Source organism: Pan paniscus, chromosome 4 (genome assembly GCF_029289425.2).
Source record: "Pan paniscus chromosome 4, NHGRI_mPanPan1-v2.0_pri, whole genome shotgun sequence".
Lineage (NCBI taxonomy): Eukaryota > Metazoa > Chordata > Mammalia > Primates > Hominidae > Pan > Pan paniscus.
Window position 1 is genome coordinate 150,080,373 of NC_073253.2, and position 18,545 is coordinate 150,098,917.

Below are 18,545 nucleotides of genomic sequence, written 5' to 3' on the forward strand. Positions count from 1 at the left end.
TATATGGTGGATTAGCTTGTTAATTAGTGGGATTCTTTTAAACAACCTGAACTTCAGATATCCTAGAGTTGGCTCAAGACTTTGTTTCCAGCCATTTCTGTTGACACAAAATGTGGGGTTTTAAGAAGTCTGGTACAGGGGCAGATACGGAATTGTGACTGGGAAGTTGACAAAACGAGATTTATCACTAATTTCTGGTGAAACAGCAGTCAGTGGTTCTCAACCAGGGTGCCCTGGCATGCTGGTGACTGTGAGCACTATGCAGATACCCTTCCAAATTTGAATTAAAGCAGGACATTTAATATTTTCTACAATTAAGGACTTACATGTCAGGAGAAATGCTCAAAGGGTTGAGGAACTCAGTGTTGAGTGTGGGGTTTGGTCATTGCATGTGAGAGTTAAGAGCTTAGAGTAGTGCTTTAGCAAGAAAGAGCACAAGTCTTGGAACTGGCAAGAACTTTGTGTGTATGAGTGCATATAGGTCTATGTGAATGCTCATCCTCAAAAAGTGATGGCACTGTAGGGTAACCAAGAGAATCACTTAAGGTGTAATTCTTTCAAGGTTTAGACAGGGTCTCACTCGGTCATCCAGGCTGGAGTGCAGTGGCATGATCTTAGCTCACTGCACCCTCACCCTCCTGAGTAGCTGGGACTACAGGTGCATGCTACCATGCCCAGCTAATGTTTATATTTTTTTAGTAGAGATGGGGTTTCACCATGTTGGGCAAGCTGGTCTCAAACTCCTGACCTCAAGTGATTTGCCTGCCTTGGCCTCCCAAAGTGCTTACAGTCATGAGCCACCGTGCTGGCTTGTAATTCATTTTTTTTTTTTTTTTTTTGAGACAGAGTCTTGTTCTGTCGCCCAGGCTGGAGTGCAGTGGCATGATCTTGGCTCACTGCAACCTCCGCCTCCCAGGTTCAAGCAATTCTCCTGCCTCAGCCTCCCAAATAGCTGGTGCCAGAAACAGTCAGTTCCTCTTCAAACTTCTTTGTTTCTTTTAGCGACTAATGTCATTTCACATTGCTAGAAAAGATACATTCTTGTTCTCTAAACAAGCCTTTCCATCTTTGCCATGCCTAAACATGCCCAAACATGCCTTAATGGACAATCCCTCCCTCCCCTCCTTTCTTTTCAAGTTACGCATTTAGGCTGGGCACAGTGGCTCACGCTTGTAATCCCAGCACTTTGGGAGGCCGAGGCGGGTGGATCACGAGGTCAGGAGATTGAGACCATCCTGGCTAACACAGTGAAACCCTGTCTCTACTAAAAACACAAAAAATTAGCCGGGCATGGTGGCGGGCACCTGTAGTCCCAGCTACTTGGGAGGCTGAGGCAGGAGAATGGCGTGAACCCGGGAGGTGGAGGTTGCAGTGACCCAAGATCGCGCCACTGCACTCCAGCCTGGGCAACAGAGAGAGACTCAGTCTCAAAAAAACAAAAAACAAAAAAACAAAAAAAAACCAAGTTACGCATTTAAATGTTTCAGTTTACTCTGTTTGGAAAAGTTTTACCACTCCTACCCCTTCTTCCCCATCTACCCTATTTGGAAAAATTTCAAGTTTTAGCCAATCGGGTTAGCTTACATTGTGTGGTCCGACTACAGCCAATGGGGAAAGGACACAGAAACAGAAGCTGCATTAGGGATAAAAACTTTTCTCCTTTGTTCAGTGTGCTCTTGCGATCATGACTGTTGCAGGCAGCACCCTTCTCAGAAGTAAATTTGCCTTGCTGAGAAGTCTTTTGAGAGCTCATTTTCTTTGCAACTCCGAGCTCTTATTTCCAACTATTTGGGGGCTCGTCTGGCATCCCATTCTCCTCTAGGGAAGGGTCTCTGATCACCTCTCATGAGGAGATGCGTCCTGCTGCCTCATTGCAATGGCCTCAGGAATAAGGAATCAAGACCCACCTGGTGTGACAAATAAACCTGGACTCTCAGCAATGAAGGAAGAAAAGTCCTACAAATACCGTGGCGACCAGGTAACTCCTCTGCACACACCAAGGTAAGAAAAGCTGCGGGGGTGGTGAAGTACTTATTTGGTGGTCAGGACATCCTGGAGGTTGAAAGTGTGTGAATAAGATGCACAGTTGAGTGTGAAGCAAGTGTGCAGTCTGGATCTGTGGTTCCACGGTCACCTCATATGGCTTAGGGCAGCTTTCCTGTCATGAGGCTTATACCAACCCACCAATGCTAAGAGGGACCCAAATTCCCATAAGGGAAGTGGCCGGAGAAGGATGAAACAAAAGTAGGGGAGTGCAAGAAACCTCCAGTGGCAGGGGAGGGGTTGAACCTTCAGGGAAAAGGGGGCAAGAAATCTCTCATAAAAGAGGTTGAGCCACACAGACTCAGGAAACTCAGGGAAACACCTAAAACTTCCAGAATGGGAAATACCTCAAGCAGGACAGGAAATAAGAAGGATAAGACAGACAATAAAATTCCCTCTGATAGCCCTCTAGGTCTCATGTTAACATACTGGAAGGATAATGAAAGGACCAAACACAAGAAAAAGCAACAAACGATAAAATATTGCTGTTTTATTTGGACCAAAAAACCTATCCTCAAACCTTCAGTCTTTTGGCCAAAAGTTTCGATCTAGTGAGGATTGGATTTGTCAGCTTTTAATAGGGTATGTCAATAACAAAAGTCCTGTCTCCCAGGAGGAAATAGACTATGCCCTGTGTTGGTGGTGGGGGCCTGTCCTCTGTTCCCTAAAGGATACGGGGGACAAGCCAGAAGCTACTTCTTCTCAAGAAATTAATATCCCTCATCCCAAAAAGTCAACCAACACATGGGACCCCTTAGACCACCTTCCCCCGCCAAACACCACTAACTTCCCTCCCCCTCCAGTAGCTGCAACTGCCCCAGACCCTTCCCCAGCTCACTTTGTTTCTTCCCCTTATAATCCTGACTTGGGGTCTCCCTAGCCTGAATGCCCTTCCCCAGGAAGACTTCAACGTGAGATAGAATAGTGTAAAAAAGATATCCAAAACTTTCCTTTCCCCACTACCTCGAGAATCTGCTCCAACGATCTTTCCCTTAAGGGAAGTGCTTCTAGGAGGAGGGGGCATTTGTTTTGTGAACGCCCTGTTAACCAGTTCAGAAGTCCGAAGCCTAAAAAGGGCTCAAACCACTCTTAGACAATCCCTATGGAGTAGCAGATCAAATTGATCAATTTCTAGGACCCCAGTTGTATACTTGGACTGAGTTAATGTCCATCCTAGGCATCCTCTTTTCGGGAGAGGAAAGAAGCATGATCCGCAGGGCCACTATGACGGTTTGGGAACGTGAACACCCCCTCAGTCATAACGTCCTTGCAGCTAAACAAAAGTTCCCAGCCCAAGATCCTCAATGGAATAACAATGTAGCCCATTGAGGGAATATGAGAGATCTTAGAGATAGGATAATTAAAGGGATTCGGGAATCAGTTCCTCGAACTCAAAATATACCAAAGCTTTTAATATACAACAGGGAAAGGATAAAGGACCTACGGAATTCTTAGAGAGGCTTAAAGAGCAAAGGAGGAAATATGCTGGCCTAGAATTCGAAGACCCCCTTGGATGAGGAATGTTAAAGCTCCATTTTGTCACCAGATATTACAAAGAAATTACGAAAGAAAATTGGAAAGACCATCCCATAGAAGAGCTTTTAAAGAGAATGAAAATGTATATGTACGGAGGAATGAGGAAAGGCAAAAGCAAAAGGCAGAGAATTGGCTTTGAATGGATTGAAGGTATCATATCCCTACCTGTGTCAGAAACAAAACAAGAGCTCAGAAAATTTTGGGGATTGGTTGGATACTGTTGCCAATGAATTGACTCTTATGCCTTAGAAACAAAACCTTTGTACGAAAGACTCACCCAAGAAGAGCCAGACCCCCTTCTCTGGACTCTAGCAGAAATCAAACAAGTAGAAAAGTTAAAACATTTACTAGTGACTGACCCTGTTCTAGCTTTACCCTCCCTAGAACAGCCATTCCATCTTTTTGTCAGTATTAAGCAAAGGAGTGGCTTTAGGGGTACTCACCCAAGAGCACGGGGGCCACTGGCAGCAACAGCCTTGCTCAGGGAGGAAAGCAGAAAATTAACCTTTGGGGGAAAACTCATTGTTAGCACACCTCATGAAGTGAGAACTATCCTCAACCAAAAGGCAGAAAGGTGGCTCGCTGACTCAAGAATTTTAAAATATGAAGCTATCCTGCTAGAGAGAGATGACCTGACACTAACCACTGACAATTCTCTAAATCCAGCTGCTTTTCTAACCAGGAATCCAAACCAAAAGGTAACAGGGAACCCACAACCAATGGAACCTGAGCATAAGTATTTAGACCTAATTAGTTACCAAACCAAAGTTAAGACTAGACTTATGTGAAACTCCTTTTCAAACAGGGAAACATCTTTTTGTAGATGGTTCCTCCCAGGTAATAGAAGGAAAAAGGGATTACAGATACTCTGTAGTTGACAGAGATACCCTCACAGAAATAGAATCAGGAAGATTACTCAATGACTGGTCCGCACAGACGTGCGAGCTAATTGCTCTAAATCAAGCCTTAAAATTTTTACAAAATCGGGAGGGAACAATTTATACTGACTCCAAATATGCCTTTGGAGTAGTATATACCTTTGGAAAAATCTGGACTGAATGAGGCCTTACTAACAGTAAAGGTCAAAACCTAGTCCATAAGGCCGGGTGTGGTGGCTTGTGCCTGTAATCCCAGCACTTTGGGAGGCTGAGGCAGATGGATCACGAGGTCAGGAGATCAAGACCATCCTGGCTAACACAGTGAAACCCCGTCTCCACTAAAAATACAAAAATTAGCCAGGCGTGGTGGCGGGTGCCTGTAGTCCCAGCTACTCGGGAGGCTGAGGCAGGAGAATGGCGTGAACCCGGGAGGTGGAGCTTGCAGTTAGCCGAGATCACACCACTGTACTCTAGCCTGGGCAACAGAGTGAGACTCCGTCTCTAAAAAAAAAACAAAAAAAAACCTAGTTCACAAAGAGTTAATAATACAAGTATTAGATAATCTCCAGCTTCCTGAGGAAATAGCTATTGTTCATGTCCCAGGACACCAAAAAAACCCTCTCCTTTGAAAGTCGGGGAAATAATCTAGCTGACCAAATAGCCAAACAGGCTGCCTCTTCCCAAGCTACACCCATTTTTCATTTAACCCCTCATCTTCCCCCTTCCACTGCACTTCCCATCTTCCCCCACGCAGACCAGGAAAAACTAAAGAAATTAGGAGCTGAGGAAAACTCAGAAGGAAAATGGGTATTACCAGATGGAAGAGAAATGTTATCCAAGCCTCTTATGAGGGAAATACTGTCACAACTTCATCAAGGATCTCATTGGGGTCCTCAAGCTACGTGTGATGCAGTCCTTAGAGTCTATGAATACACAGGAATATACACCCTCACTAAGCAAGCAGTGGATGGTTGCACAGCGTGCAGAAAGACTAATAAGCAAACCCTAAAGAGGCAACCTCCCGGAGGAAGGAACCCACCGTCAAGGCCATTCCGAAGTGTCCAGGCTGACTATACTGAAATGCCCCCAATAGACCACCTCAAGTATTTGCTAGTAATAGTAAAACACCTCACCCACTGGGTAGATGCCATCCCCTTCCCAAGCACAACAGCCAGTAATGTGGTCAAAGCCCTGTTAGAACATATCATACCCAGGTTTGGACTAATAGAAAACATTGATTCAGACAATGGGACCCACTTCACTGCATACATCATTAAAGGACTAACCTAGGCATTAGAAATAAAATGGGAATATCATATTCTCTGGCATCTGTCCTCATCAGGGAAAGTAGAAAGAATGAATCAAACTTTAAAAAATCACCTAACCAAGTTAATCCTGGAAACTCGGTTACCATGAACAAAATGTCTTCCCATTGCCTTACTCAAAATCCGGACTGCCCCTTGAAAGGACCTTGGCCTGTCCCCTTATGAAATGCTCTATGGGTTGCCTTACCTAAATTCCACTACTGACATTTCTACATTTGAAATGAAAAATCAGTTTCTCAAAAACTATGTATTTGGTCTGTCTTCCACCCTTTCCTCCCTCAGGATTCAAGGCCTCCTAGCACAAACACCACCTCTCAAATTCCCAGTCCACCAACATCAACCCAGAGATCACATCCTTGTCAAAATCTGGAAAGAGGGAAAGCTTGAGCCCACCTGAGAAGAACCTTACCTAGTGCTCCTAACAATTGAGACAGCAGTCTGAACTGCTGAAAAGGGGTGGATCCATTATACCCAAGTCAGAAAGGCACTGCCCTCTCCAAAGCCATGGACCGTCGTCCCAGGGCCAACTCTCACCAGAGTAACATTAAAGAGAAAAGCCTAATCTGTCTTTTTTTCCTCTTCTCTTTCCCTTAGCTGCCTCTCGTCTTATTATTAACGTAACTAGGTCAAGCTCACCCCAAATCCAAAGCATTACTTTCAACGCTTGTCTTGCCATGCCCCGAGGGAATCTCCAAAGTCAGAGACAGCTAGCCTCCTAGAAAAGCTCTGCCCATCCACCCCTTTCAAACCCAGCACCACCTATAACCTTTGCAATCAACAACCATGAGCCTTCCAGGGGTTATGATATAGTTGGGGAGCTGTTATCTGGACTACCAAATATCAGGGCTGGACCTCCTCAGAAGGCTGCACCACCCTAAAATCCTACCTCCACTTCACCAAAGGAACCACCCCCTCAAATTGCCAAATCCACCAGTGCAACCCAGTACTTCTCTCTATTCTTATCCCCACCTCCACCGACCCTAACCCCACTTGTCTTTATGGCCTAGGAATGGATGTCACTGGAAAAGACCCCATAGGCTCCTCTAAAATATCTTTCATTGGCTGGGCGTGGTGGCTCACACCTGTAATCCCAGCACTTTGGGAGGCCGAGGCAGGCGGATCACAAGATCAAGAGATTGAGACCATCCTGGCCACCGTGGTGAAACCCCGTCTCTACTAAAAATACAAAAATTAGCTGGGCATGGTGGCACATGCCTGTAGTCCCAGCTACTCGGTAGGCTGAAGCAGGAGAATCACTTGAACTTGGGAGGCGGAGGTTACAGTGAGCTGAGATTGTGCATGGCGACAGAGACTCTGCCTCAAACAAACAACAACGAAACAAAAATAAAAACAAAAAAAGTTTTGTTAACCCTTCTCCATCTCCTACCAACTCACCTCCCCCACGCCCACCAAATCAAACCATTTTTTGTTTCTTACCTAATAATAAAAAAATAGCCATAGTAGAAGTCATGGACCTAAAGCAAACCTTAGCCACAGAAACCAGATATCAAGATGTTAATGCCTGGCTGGAATGGATTAAATATTCCATTCACACCCTAAATAAAAGCGCTTGTTACCCTTGTGCAACAGGCAAGCCAGAAACCCAAATTGTTCCCTTTCCACTCGGATGGACCTCCAACCAACAGGGCTTGAGCTGTATGGTAGCTCTCTTCCAAAACCCCACAGCCCGGGGGAAAAAGGCATGCTAAACTCTCGCTGCTATTCCTGGAAGTTAAAGGCCCTGTAGGTCAGCCCCTGAGGGCCTCCGATTAACAATGTAAATTTTACATGTCTCTCACGACAGGGGGAAAATTTGGCATTCCTTGGAAGCCTAATGGGATGTAGTGAGTCCAAGCCTTTTCAGGAGCTAACCAATCAGTCTGCCCTTGTTCATCCCTGAGCATCTGGATTTATGGTGGTATTGTGGTGGGCCACTACTGGGTACTCTGCCAAGTAACTGGAGGGACACTTGCGCTCTAATCCAATTGGCTATCCCTTTCACCCTGGCATTTCACTAACCAAACAAAAAGAACAATTGTTAAGAGAAGTCCCCCTTACATGTCCTTTGACCCTCACATTTATATAGATGCCATTGGAGTTCCATGAGGGGTGCCAAATGAGTTTAAAGCCCAAAATCAAATACCTGCAGGATTTGAATCTACATTGTTCTCATGGGTAACTGCAAACAAAAATGTAGACTGGATAAATTACATTAACTATAATCAACAATGGTTTGCTAATTATACTAGGGATTCCATTAAAGGAATAGCTGAACAATTAGGCCCTACCAGCCTAATGGCCTGGGAAATTGAATAGCCCTGGACATGGTATTAGCTGAGAAGGGTGGGGTCCGTATCATGATTGGAGTCTAATGGTGTACTTTTATCCCCAACAACACAGCCCCCGATGGAACAATTACAAAAGCCCTAGCAAATGAATTGGCCAAAAATTCTGGAGTAAATGACCCCTTTTCTAATCTCATGGAAAAATGGTTTGGCAAATGGAAGGGACTCATAACCTCAATCTTTACCCCCCTTGCAATTGTTATAGGTGTACTTATTCTTGTAGGTTGCTGCATTATACCCTGTATTCATGGATTAGTGCAAAGACTCATAGAAAAAGCTCTCACCAAAACCCCTCTTGCTTCTCCCCCACCCTACTCAGATAAGCTCCTATTCCTAAGTGACCAAGAGGAACAATAAAGTCAAGATATGTTAAGGAGACTTGACGAGGAAGAACTACCAAGTCAAGAGGGGGAAATTTGCCAAACCATCAGTTCCTCTTCAAACTTCCTTGTTCCTTTTAGCAACTAATGTCCTTTCACATTGCTAGAAAGGATAAATTCTTGTTCTCTAAACAAGACTTTCCATCTTTGCTGTGCCTAAACATGCCCAAATATGCCTTAATGGACAATCCCTCCCTCCCAACCTTTCTTTACAAGTTACGTGTTTAAAGGTTTCAGTTTACCCTATCTGGAAAAGTTTTACCACTCCTACCCCTTCTTCCCCGTCTACCCTATTTGGAAAAATTTCAAGTTTTAGCCAATCGGGTTAGCTTAAATTGTGTGGTCCGACTCCAGCCAATGGGAAAAGGACACAGAAACAGAAGCTGCATTAGGGATAAAAACCTTTCTCTCCTTTGTTCAGTGCGCTCTTGTGATTGTGACTGGTGCAGGCAGCAGCACCCTTCTGCAGACGTAAATTTGCCTTGCTGAGAAGTGTTTTGTTTGAGTGCTCATTTTCTTTGTGACTCTGAGCTCTTATTTCCAACACTGGGATTACAGACATGTGCCACCATGCCCAGCTAATTTTTGTATTTTTAGTAGAGATGGGTTTTCTCCATATTGGCCAGGCTGGTTTCGAACTCCTGACCTCAGGTGATCCGCCTGCCTTGGCCTCCCAAAGTGCTAGGATTACAGGTGTGAGCCACTGTGCCTGGCCATAATTCATTTTAAAAAGTTTATTCATTACTTATAGAGATGGGAGCTTGCTATGTTGCCCAGGCTGGCCCTGAACTCCTGGCCTCAAGCAATCCTCCCACCTCAACCTCCACAGTATCCAGAGTACAGGCGTGCACCATAGCACCAGGCAACTGAGTGCAATTCAGCCCCTCCATATATACTGCCAAATGTTGGTCTCAAATATATACTGCCTCCATATATACTGCCCAGCTGGTCTCAAACTCCTGTCCTCAAGTGATTCACTTGCCTTGGTTTCCCAAAGTGTTGGGATTACAAGCATGAGCTACCATGCCTGGACTCAAATAGATAATCTTGTTCTTACCAAAGCAGTAACTGAGGAGTGAGCAGGACTCCTCCACCCACAGGTGATGCTTCTGACAGATCACAAAGGAATTTAGAATTCTAGTTTAACAATATCACTCTTTACTCAAGTGGAAGGGAGTATATATTTTTTCCACCTCTGTAAGTAAAGTTCATTTTAGCAGTTGGTAGAACTGGTGTCCTACCAACTAGGCTAGGTTTTCTACCTAGCCATGCCTATTTATGTCTTTGCAATCAAGAAAGATTCTCCATCCCTGGTAACAAAGCATCATCTTCCTAAAGTTCACTTCACTGTATGAAGAACTGTGAGGATCTAAATTCTACAGTATTTCCCTTTGTGAGTTTATTAAACTCTAATGCTAGGCACATACACGTCTTTGAAAACTGCCTCAAACTTTCTCCTTCCTGGGACTTCCTGTAAATGAATTTCATTCTTACTGTCCCAACAACCCCAATCCTAGGAATTAATTGAAAAATAAACTACAAACGTGAGCAGAAAAGCCTTCACAATGAATCCTAGAGACAACAGTTCAATTATCTGAAAGGAGTGTTCCTTCCTACACCCATGCCAGACTCTGATTTTCCCATGCTAGCAACTGTGACATTACAGAAACATCTGTTCCTGACACTGTTCAACTGTTTAAATAACCAAGGAGGAGAAAAAAAAGATTTATAATTAAATAGTATTTAGGGTCCCAATAGTCAGAGTCCAATAATCCAAAGGTCATCTATGCAAAATTAGGAATATGCATTTTTCTCCAAAGAGTATCTTTGGCTTTAATCTGATTCTCAAAAGGATCCTATGATCCAAGAAAGTTTAAGAACCATTGATACAGTAATTTATTCCTGAGCTATTTGACTGCCATCAATCCATTTGTTATAAAACTGAAGGGAAAACACACATTTGAATCACTTCTTCTAAAGCTTTAGTAAGTGATCTGTTCAAATAAGCAATTACATGAAACAATAAAACCAAATTTCCAACCTAAAATTCTGACAGGAGAGTCAACATGATGGTTAAGGCCTATTTCATATTCAAACTTCAATCTATGAGAGAGTAGAGAGAGAAGGGTCTCCTCTTTCAAATTAAATATTATAAAAACAATTAAAAAAAGGTATCAATAGTCCTGAAATGCAGCAACTCCATCTCAAACAAGCATGACACACTTCTGATCAGATGAAGTATTTATAAAGGTAGCTTGTGTTTTAAGCATGTAACACTTTGGGTGACGACAGAAGTTTCTCCTCTTTGGGTGAAACCTGCCTAAGGCTGTAGAGATGACCAACACTCTGCAGGTGTTAGTTCTGAATAACTACTGCAGGCTTTTCATGATCTTCCCTCCAGTAGGAGACCACAATTGAGTCTAAAGTCAGATCCACCGTGTCTATGGGTAGGCAGGGTTGATTCAAACTTAATCCTTGTTTGTATACTTTTGGATTACTGCAAAAACATCTAGGGACCAGAGTGAATGTCCGGTGAGGCATAACTGCAGAGGTGAAAGATGTCAAACATTTTCAATTTGGCAGTTTCTTCAAGGTGTGTGAAAATTCACATACAGAAGGTCTGGCAGTGTCTTCTGTAAGTTTTCGTGTTGCCGTATTTCTGAAGGAGCTCTTGGGCCTGCTGCTGCATTTCCTGGGCCAGACAGCCAGGAAAGTGGGACCTGATGAGAAGCAGGACGAGGCAGCACTCCAGCACATCTGGGAAGGGCCAGGCCTGAAAGACGATGACATGAGGATGAATAAGGAAGCATTTGCAGAAGAGCCACAAACACCTGCACAGAAGGCACCAGTCACTCAGGTTCATCTATAGACACTTCTTGGACACAGCTGAGCCAGCTCTCTCCTAAGGCAATGTCCTGTCTTTCTCTTCAACAGTTACTCCAAGGAGAAATGACACTCAAAACTAGGATGGCTACTGCGATGTCCTTCTCAATGGCACAATCTCTTTCTACAGCACTATGCAAATCCACCCTTAAAAATGGTGCTTCTATTAATATTTGGGCCCACAGCCAAAAAGACCTGTCCATCTGTAAGCTATCTAATACATGGCACCAATTTAAATTTTACTTCTTACCTATTAAATCTATTTGGTTTCTCTGAAGATTGAGGTATAAAATTACTTGTGTGATCGATAATTCTACTCTCACAAAACATTCTAGCTAACCAAAGTAATTGGATTCTAAATTCTTTTTTTTTGTTTTTTTTTTTTTTGAGACAGAGTCTCGCTCTGTCGCCCAGGCTGGAGTGCAGTGGCGTGATCTTGGCTCACTGCAAGCTCCGCCTCCTGAGTTCACGCCATTCTCCTGCCTCCATGCTATTCTCCTGCCTCAGCCTCCTGAGTAACTGGGACTACAGGCACCTGCCCCCACGCCTGGCTAATATTTTGTATTTTTAGTAGAGACAGGGTTTCACCATGTTAGCCAGGATGGTCTTGATCTCCTGACCTCATGATCCGCCAGCCTCAGCCTCCCAAAGCGCTGGGATTACAGGCGTGAGCCACCACGCCCAGCCTGGATTCTAAATTCTTAAGCACATATGAATGGGTAGAGATTTTAGAAACTGAACAGAGAGGTAGCTGACCTTTATAAGAATGTGGTATAGTCGAGTGATAACACAAAAAGTGATGCTTTACCAAATGAACTGCTTTAACTCTTACCTTAATGCTCTCAGGAAATTTCGCCATTCTCTGATTTGCCTCGGTAAGCCTTTTGGTTAACTCAGGCAGAGAAAGTGGCTCATTTTTTTCTTCTTTACTAGTGAAAAAAATAAAAGGTGTAAATTGTATGTCTTGCCCTGGGTAACATTTTTCTCCCATTGTTATTTTACTGTGGTAAAATGTATATAACATAAAGCTTACCATCTTAGCCATTTAAAAATACATAGTTCAGTGATTTTAAATAAATTCATAATGTGGTGAAAAACATCCCCACCATCCATTTCCAAAAACTCTTGTCATTTTGTAAAACTGAAATCTTATACCCATTAAACATTAACTTCTCATTCTGCTTCCCTTAGCCCCTGTCAACATTATTCTACGTTCTGTCTCTATAAATTTAACTATTTTGAGTAGTTCATATAAGTGGAGTCATATAGTATATGTCTTTTTGTGACTGGCTTATTTCACTCAGCATGATGTCCTCCCTTCGTAAGGCTGAATGACATTCCATTGTATGGATATGGCACATTTTGCTTATCCATTCATCTGTCAGTGGATACTTAGGTTGCTCCCGTGTTTTGGGTATTATGAATAATGCTGCTATGAACACAGGTGTGCACATATTTCAGACCCTGCTTTCAATTCTTTTGGGTGTATACCCAGATGTGGAAGTGCTGGATCCTATGGTCATTCTATTTTACATTTCTGGAGGAAGTGCTGCTGTACTGTTTTCCACAGTGGCTGCATCATTTTACATTCCCACCAACAGGCACAAGGGTTCCAATGTCTCTGCATCCTCCCCAACACTTGTTCTGTTTCTCTGATAGTAGCCTAATGGCTATGAAGTGCTGCTTCACTGTAGTTTTGATTTGCATTTCCCCAATGATGAGATGTTGAGCATCATTTCCTGTGCTTACTGGCTTTTTAGAGAAATGTCTATTCAAGTCCTTTGCCCATCCTTGAATTGGATTATCTTTTGTTATGCCTGGGTAGCTTTTACCTTTTATTTTTAAAATTTTTTAAAAATTTAAACTTTTGCCTATGACACAGCCCTCAGGAGGCCCTGAGAGCATATGCCCCTGCCTGGGTTACTTTTATCTCATTTTATAAATAAAATTCCTTTGTCACCTGGCTTCTTAAAATTTATTTATTTATTTATTTATTTTTGTAGAGACAGGGTCTGTCAACCAGGCTGGTATGAGTGGCATGATCGTATCTCACTACAGCCTCGAACTCCTGGGCTTAAGTGATCCTCCCACCTCAGCCTCCTGAGTAGCTGGGACTACAAGTGCATGCCACCACTACTGGCTAATTTAAAAAAATTAATTTTTCTAGAGACAGGGTCTCAATATGTAGCCCAGGCTGAACTTGAGCTCCTGGCCTCAAGTGATCCTCCTGCCTCAGCCTCCTAAGTAGCTACAGGGTACATGCCACCACACCTGGTTATTTTATTTGTATTTTTTGAGATGAAGTCTCCCTCTGTTGCCCAGGCTGGAGTGCACTGGTGCGATTTTGACTCACTGCAACCTCTGCTGCCCAGGTTCAAACGATTCTCTGGCCTCAGCCCCCCAAGTAGCTGGGATTACAGGCATGTGCCACCATACCCAGCTAATTTTTAGTAGAGATGGGGTTTCACCATGTTGGCCAGGCTGGTCTCAAACTCCTGACTTCAAGTGATCTGCCCACCTCGGCCTCCCAAAGTGCTGGGATTACAAGCGTGATCCACTGTACCCGGGCTTTTTTTTTTTTTTTTTTTTTTTGTAGAGACAGGGTCTCGCTTTTTTGCCCGGGCTGGTGGTGAACTCCTGGGCCAAGTGATCCTCCTGCTTCAGCCTCCCAAAGTGCTGGGATTATAGGCATGATCCCAGCCAGCAGGGTCATTTTTCATTCCGTCTTGTACTTGCCTCAGTACTTACCACTGGCTCTGAGAACTGCAGAGGGGCTGCTCTGCTTCTACTTCCGGTTCATTCTTATCAGGACCATTTGCTGTGGATTTACAGAGTTGACTCTTCTGGTGTTGTCGGATCATTTCTGCCAAGGTCTCTTGGACTTCAGCAACAGTTCTCTGTGAGTTTTGGAGACTGGCATGCTTTTCTGAAAAGAGCTCCTTAAAAGTACTCAGCATTTGCTCACCTTCTTCTGTGAGTCTCAAGTCTAGTTCTGAAGGCCTGTTTGGCTCTGGCTGAGAAGTTTCAGGGTCCGTTTCTTCAGTGCTGGCAGTGTCTAACTGCTGGCTTGGCTCAACAGAGAGTGTTCTGTGACCAGCCCTTACCCAGACACTGGAATTTGGGCAAGGTCTGGAGAGAGACCACCAGAATTCATACAGACGCCCATAAAGAAAAAAGGCCTCCAAACTTTTGAAAGCTGGTGTGGCAGGGGATTGATGGTCCCCCAACTTGTCTCTTAGGTGGTCACAGCCTAGGAAAAGAGGAAAAAGATACTGGGTCATGCATTTCTCTAGCTGCCAGAAATGTGGCTTCCTGCCCTTATGTTCTATTTCTTATCACCCAAGAAGCAGACCCCAGGAAAAAGGACAACAGTGTGATCCACGGGGCCACATGCCTTTCCACCAAGAGCCAACTGGAGGCTAAACATTTCCTGGCTTGCGACAGTGTTCTCATTACTACATCCTAGGAGTCATTCAAAGCATGATAGAGTATTCCATTTGTACTAATGAAGGCTCTGGGGCCACGACGACAGATCACACTGTCTCTCTGAAAAATCATAATGATTTAGTTCAGTGACTGACTACGTAGCCCAAGGAATGTCTTTTTTGCTGTTCTTTTCTGTTCTTACTAACATGTAAGTACATTCCTATTTCTCTCTCCCTTAAACTTTGTGGAAAGTGGACAGGAGGCTGTAAGAGGGTAGGGCCAGGTAAAGGAAACAGTATAGTTGTTCTTAAAAGCTTCGGTAAGAGAATCCAAACTTTCTACTAAAATGACACAGCTGGCCAATCTCCATCTTTTAAGAATCTAGGTACTCCCAGTGCCACACCACTAATGGTGGTGATGTTGTCCATTAAAGGGTGTGCCTCAGGCAGCGGGGAGTCACTTACCGTCAGGGAGAAAGGCTGAGTACACTTCCTGCATGATGGTGAAGCTCCCTGAGTCATAGCTCCGGACCACCGCCCGAAGGAGCGCCTGCACAGCCTCGTCCCAGGAGGCCATCTGTTGGCTCAGCACTGCCAGGGTCAAGTCATGGCAAATGTGAAGCAGGAGCTGGAGAGAGAAGCCAGAGTCTGAGTTAAACATCCTCCCACGGTAGGCGCAGAGGATGCCACCAAACTGTTCCTGTGAACCGCATTTGGAAACAAGTACACACAATTCACACTTTGAAAGTTCCTCTTGTCTCCACCACCCATTTTTGCTTCCCACATCAGAAATTCTCATGTCTAGTTGCACAGCAGCACACACACGTCCCGGTGTTAAAGTCTGTTCACACTGAGAAAACACCTTTACATTTGCATTTGATTAAAACAAAAAGTGGGCCAGGCGCGGTGGCTCACGCCTGTAATCCCAGCACTTTGGGAGGCCAAGGTGGGCAGATCACAAGGTCAGGAGTTCAAGACCAGCCCGGCCAACATGGTGAAACTCCGCCTCTACTAAAAACACAAAAATTAGCCAGGCATGATGGCGCGTGCCTGTAGTCCCAGCTACTCGGGAGGCTGAGACAGAAGAATTGCTTGAACCCGGAAGGTGGAGGTTGCGGTGAGCTGAGATTGCGCCACTGCACTCCAGTCTGAGCATGAGAGTGAGACTCCCTCTCAAAACAAACAAACAAACAAACAACAAAAACAAAAAGTGAGTTTCTGGAACTAAAAGCTGTAATTAAAAACAAAATAAAGGCTGGGTGCAGTTGCTCACACCTATAACCCCATCACTTTGGGAGGCTGAGGCGGGCGGATCACCCGAGGTGAAAGCCCGTCTCTAAAAAAAAAAAAAAAAAAAAAAAAAATTAGCCGGGCTTGGTGGTGCACGCCTGTAATCCCAGCTACTCGGGAGGCTGAGGCGGAAGAATTGCTTGAACCGGAGAGGTGGAGGTTGCAGTAAGCCACTACACCCGAGCCTGGGTGACAGAGTGAGACGCTGTCTCAAAAAAAAAAAAATCAAAACCCACCAAAAACAAAACAAAACAAAGCTTGGAGTACAACTAAGAAAAATGTGCTCAATTTTAAGTATGTAGTTTGAGAAACATATATAGTTACAACACTACCAGCAAAATCAAGACAGAACATTTTCATCAACTGAAGATATGCCCTCCGGCTCCTCTGCAGGCGATCTCCTGGCCCCACCCCACTGGCAACCACTGAACTGGTTGTCACTTTAATTTTTTCTTTTCTAGAATTCATATAAATGGAACCACAGAGTATATGGTCTTTTGTGTCTTTAAAGCTTTTGAGATTCACCGATATTCTTCTTCTTCTTCTTTTTTTTTTTGAGACGGAGTCTTGCTCTGTCGCCCAGGCTGGAGTGCAGTGGCACGATCTCGGCTCACTGTAAGCTTGGCCTCCTGGGTTCACACCATTCTCTTGCCTCAGCCTCCAGAGTGGCTGGGACTACAGGCGCCCGCCACCACGCCCGGCTAACACCGATATTATTTGTGTGGCAGTAATTTGTTCCTTTTTACTTTCTTTTTTTGAGACAGGGTCTCATTCTCTCACCCAGGCTGGAGTGCAGTGGTGCCATCTTGGCTCACTGCAGCCTCCGTCTCCCAGATTTGAATGATTCTCCTGCCTTAGCCACTCTAGTACCTGGGATTACAGGCTTGTGCTACCACACCCGGCTAATTTTTGTATTTTTACTAGAGACAGGTTTTCGCCATGTTGCCCAGGCTGGTCTCGAACTCCTGAGCTCAAGCGATCCACCCGCGTTGGCCTCCCAAAGTGCTGGGATTACAGGTGTGAGCCACCAAGACTGGCCCTTTTTATTGTTAAACAGTATAGTATTTCACTGCATAGACACAACACAGTTTGCATATCCATTCATCAGTTGATGGACATTTGGGTTGTTTCTAGTTTTTGGCTACTGTGCACTAAGCTGCTGTAAACATTTGTGTACAAGTCTTTGTGTGGCCATCTGATTTCATTGTTTTAGTGGAATATCTAGGTAGCAGAACTGCTGAGACATGGGGCATGTGCATGTTTAACTTTATAAGAAACTGCCTGGCCAGGCGTGATGGCTCACACTTGTAATCCCAGCACTTTGGGAGGCCGAGGCAGGTGGATCACCTGAGGTCAGAAGTTCAAGACCAGCCTGGCCAATATGGTGAAACCCTGTCTCTACTAAAAATCTAAAAAATAGGCTGGCTGCAGTGGCTCATGCCTATAATCCCAGCACTTTGGGAGGCCGAAGTGGGCAAATCACGAGGTCAGGAGTTCGAGACCAGCCTGGCCAACATGGTGAAACCCCCGTCTCTACTAAAAATACAAAAAATTAGCCGGGCATGGTGGCAGGTGCCTGTAATCCCGGCTACCCGGGAGGCTGAGGCAAGAGAATTGCTTGAACCTGGGAGGCGGAGATTGCAGTGAGCCAAGATCATGCCACTGCACTCCAGCCCAGGTGACAGAGTGAGACTCCATCTAAAAAAATAAAAAAGTAAAAATATTAGCTGGGCGTGGTGGCACATGCCTGTAATCCCAGCTACTTGGAAGGCTGAGGCAGGAGAATTGCTTGAACCTGGGAGGCGGAGGTTGCAGTGAGCAGATATCATGCCACTGTACTCCAGCCTGAGCAACAAGAGTGAAATTCCGCCTCAAAAAGAAAGAAAAGAAAAGGAAAAAAAAAAGAAAAGAAAAAAAGAAACTGTCCAACTGTTTTTCAAAGTATATACCATTTGAGAAGCCTTGTTCCTCATAAATATCATAATGTTCCCTCATTTTGAAATGAGGGGAAGAACTACGCCAGGCACAGTGGCTCATGCCTGTAATCCCAGTACTTTGGGAGGCTGAGGCGGGAGGATCACTTGAGGAATTCGAGACCAGCCTGGGTAACAGTGAGACCCAGTCTCCAGAAAGGAAAAAAAAAAAAAAAAAAAAAAGAAGTAGGTATATTCACAAGGCAGACATAGCAGTTAAAATAAATCAACTGATCTCTTTTTATCAACATGGATAGATTTTACAAACAATGGCCTCTGAAATAAGCAAACTGCAAAACAATACATGTGGCACTGACACAGGAGGTGCCTGTGGCGAGCTAGGGAAGGAGTGAAGGGCTGAGGAAAGGAACAAGAAGGACTTCAACTTTGCCCTACTGTTTTTATTTTATAAAGTCCTCAAATCAAAATACAAAATGAAACCAGAAAACCCTACAAAGTAAAAATGA

The 18,545-nt window shown here is 44.3% G+C and overlaps 1 protein-coding gene across 4 annotated transcripts in view; it reads right to left on the bottom strand.

Moving 5' to 3' along the window:
* Positions 1-10,314: 10,314 nt before the first annotated feature.
* The window catches only part of GEMIN5 (gem nuclear organelle associated protein 5), a 52,102-nt gene continuing 43,871 nt past the window's right edge, over positions 10,315-18,545 (bottom strand). For all 4 annotated transcript variants that reach the window (XM_034960865.3, XM_034960864.3, XM_003828961.5 and 1 more), the window contains exons 25-28: positions 15,281-15,443; positions 14,139-14,640; positions 12,223-12,319; positions 10,315-11,280 (exon numbers count right to left, since the gene is read on the bottom strand). In XM_034960865.3, coding sequence (XP_034816756.1) covers positions 11,113-11,280; positions 12,223-12,319; positions 14,139-14,640; positions 15,281-15,443 — 930 coding nt within the window. In that variant the 3' untranslated portion in view covers positions 10,315-11,112. The remainder of the gene's footprint in view (positions 11,281-12,222; positions 12,320-14,138; positions 14,641-15,280; positions 15,444-18,545) is intronic.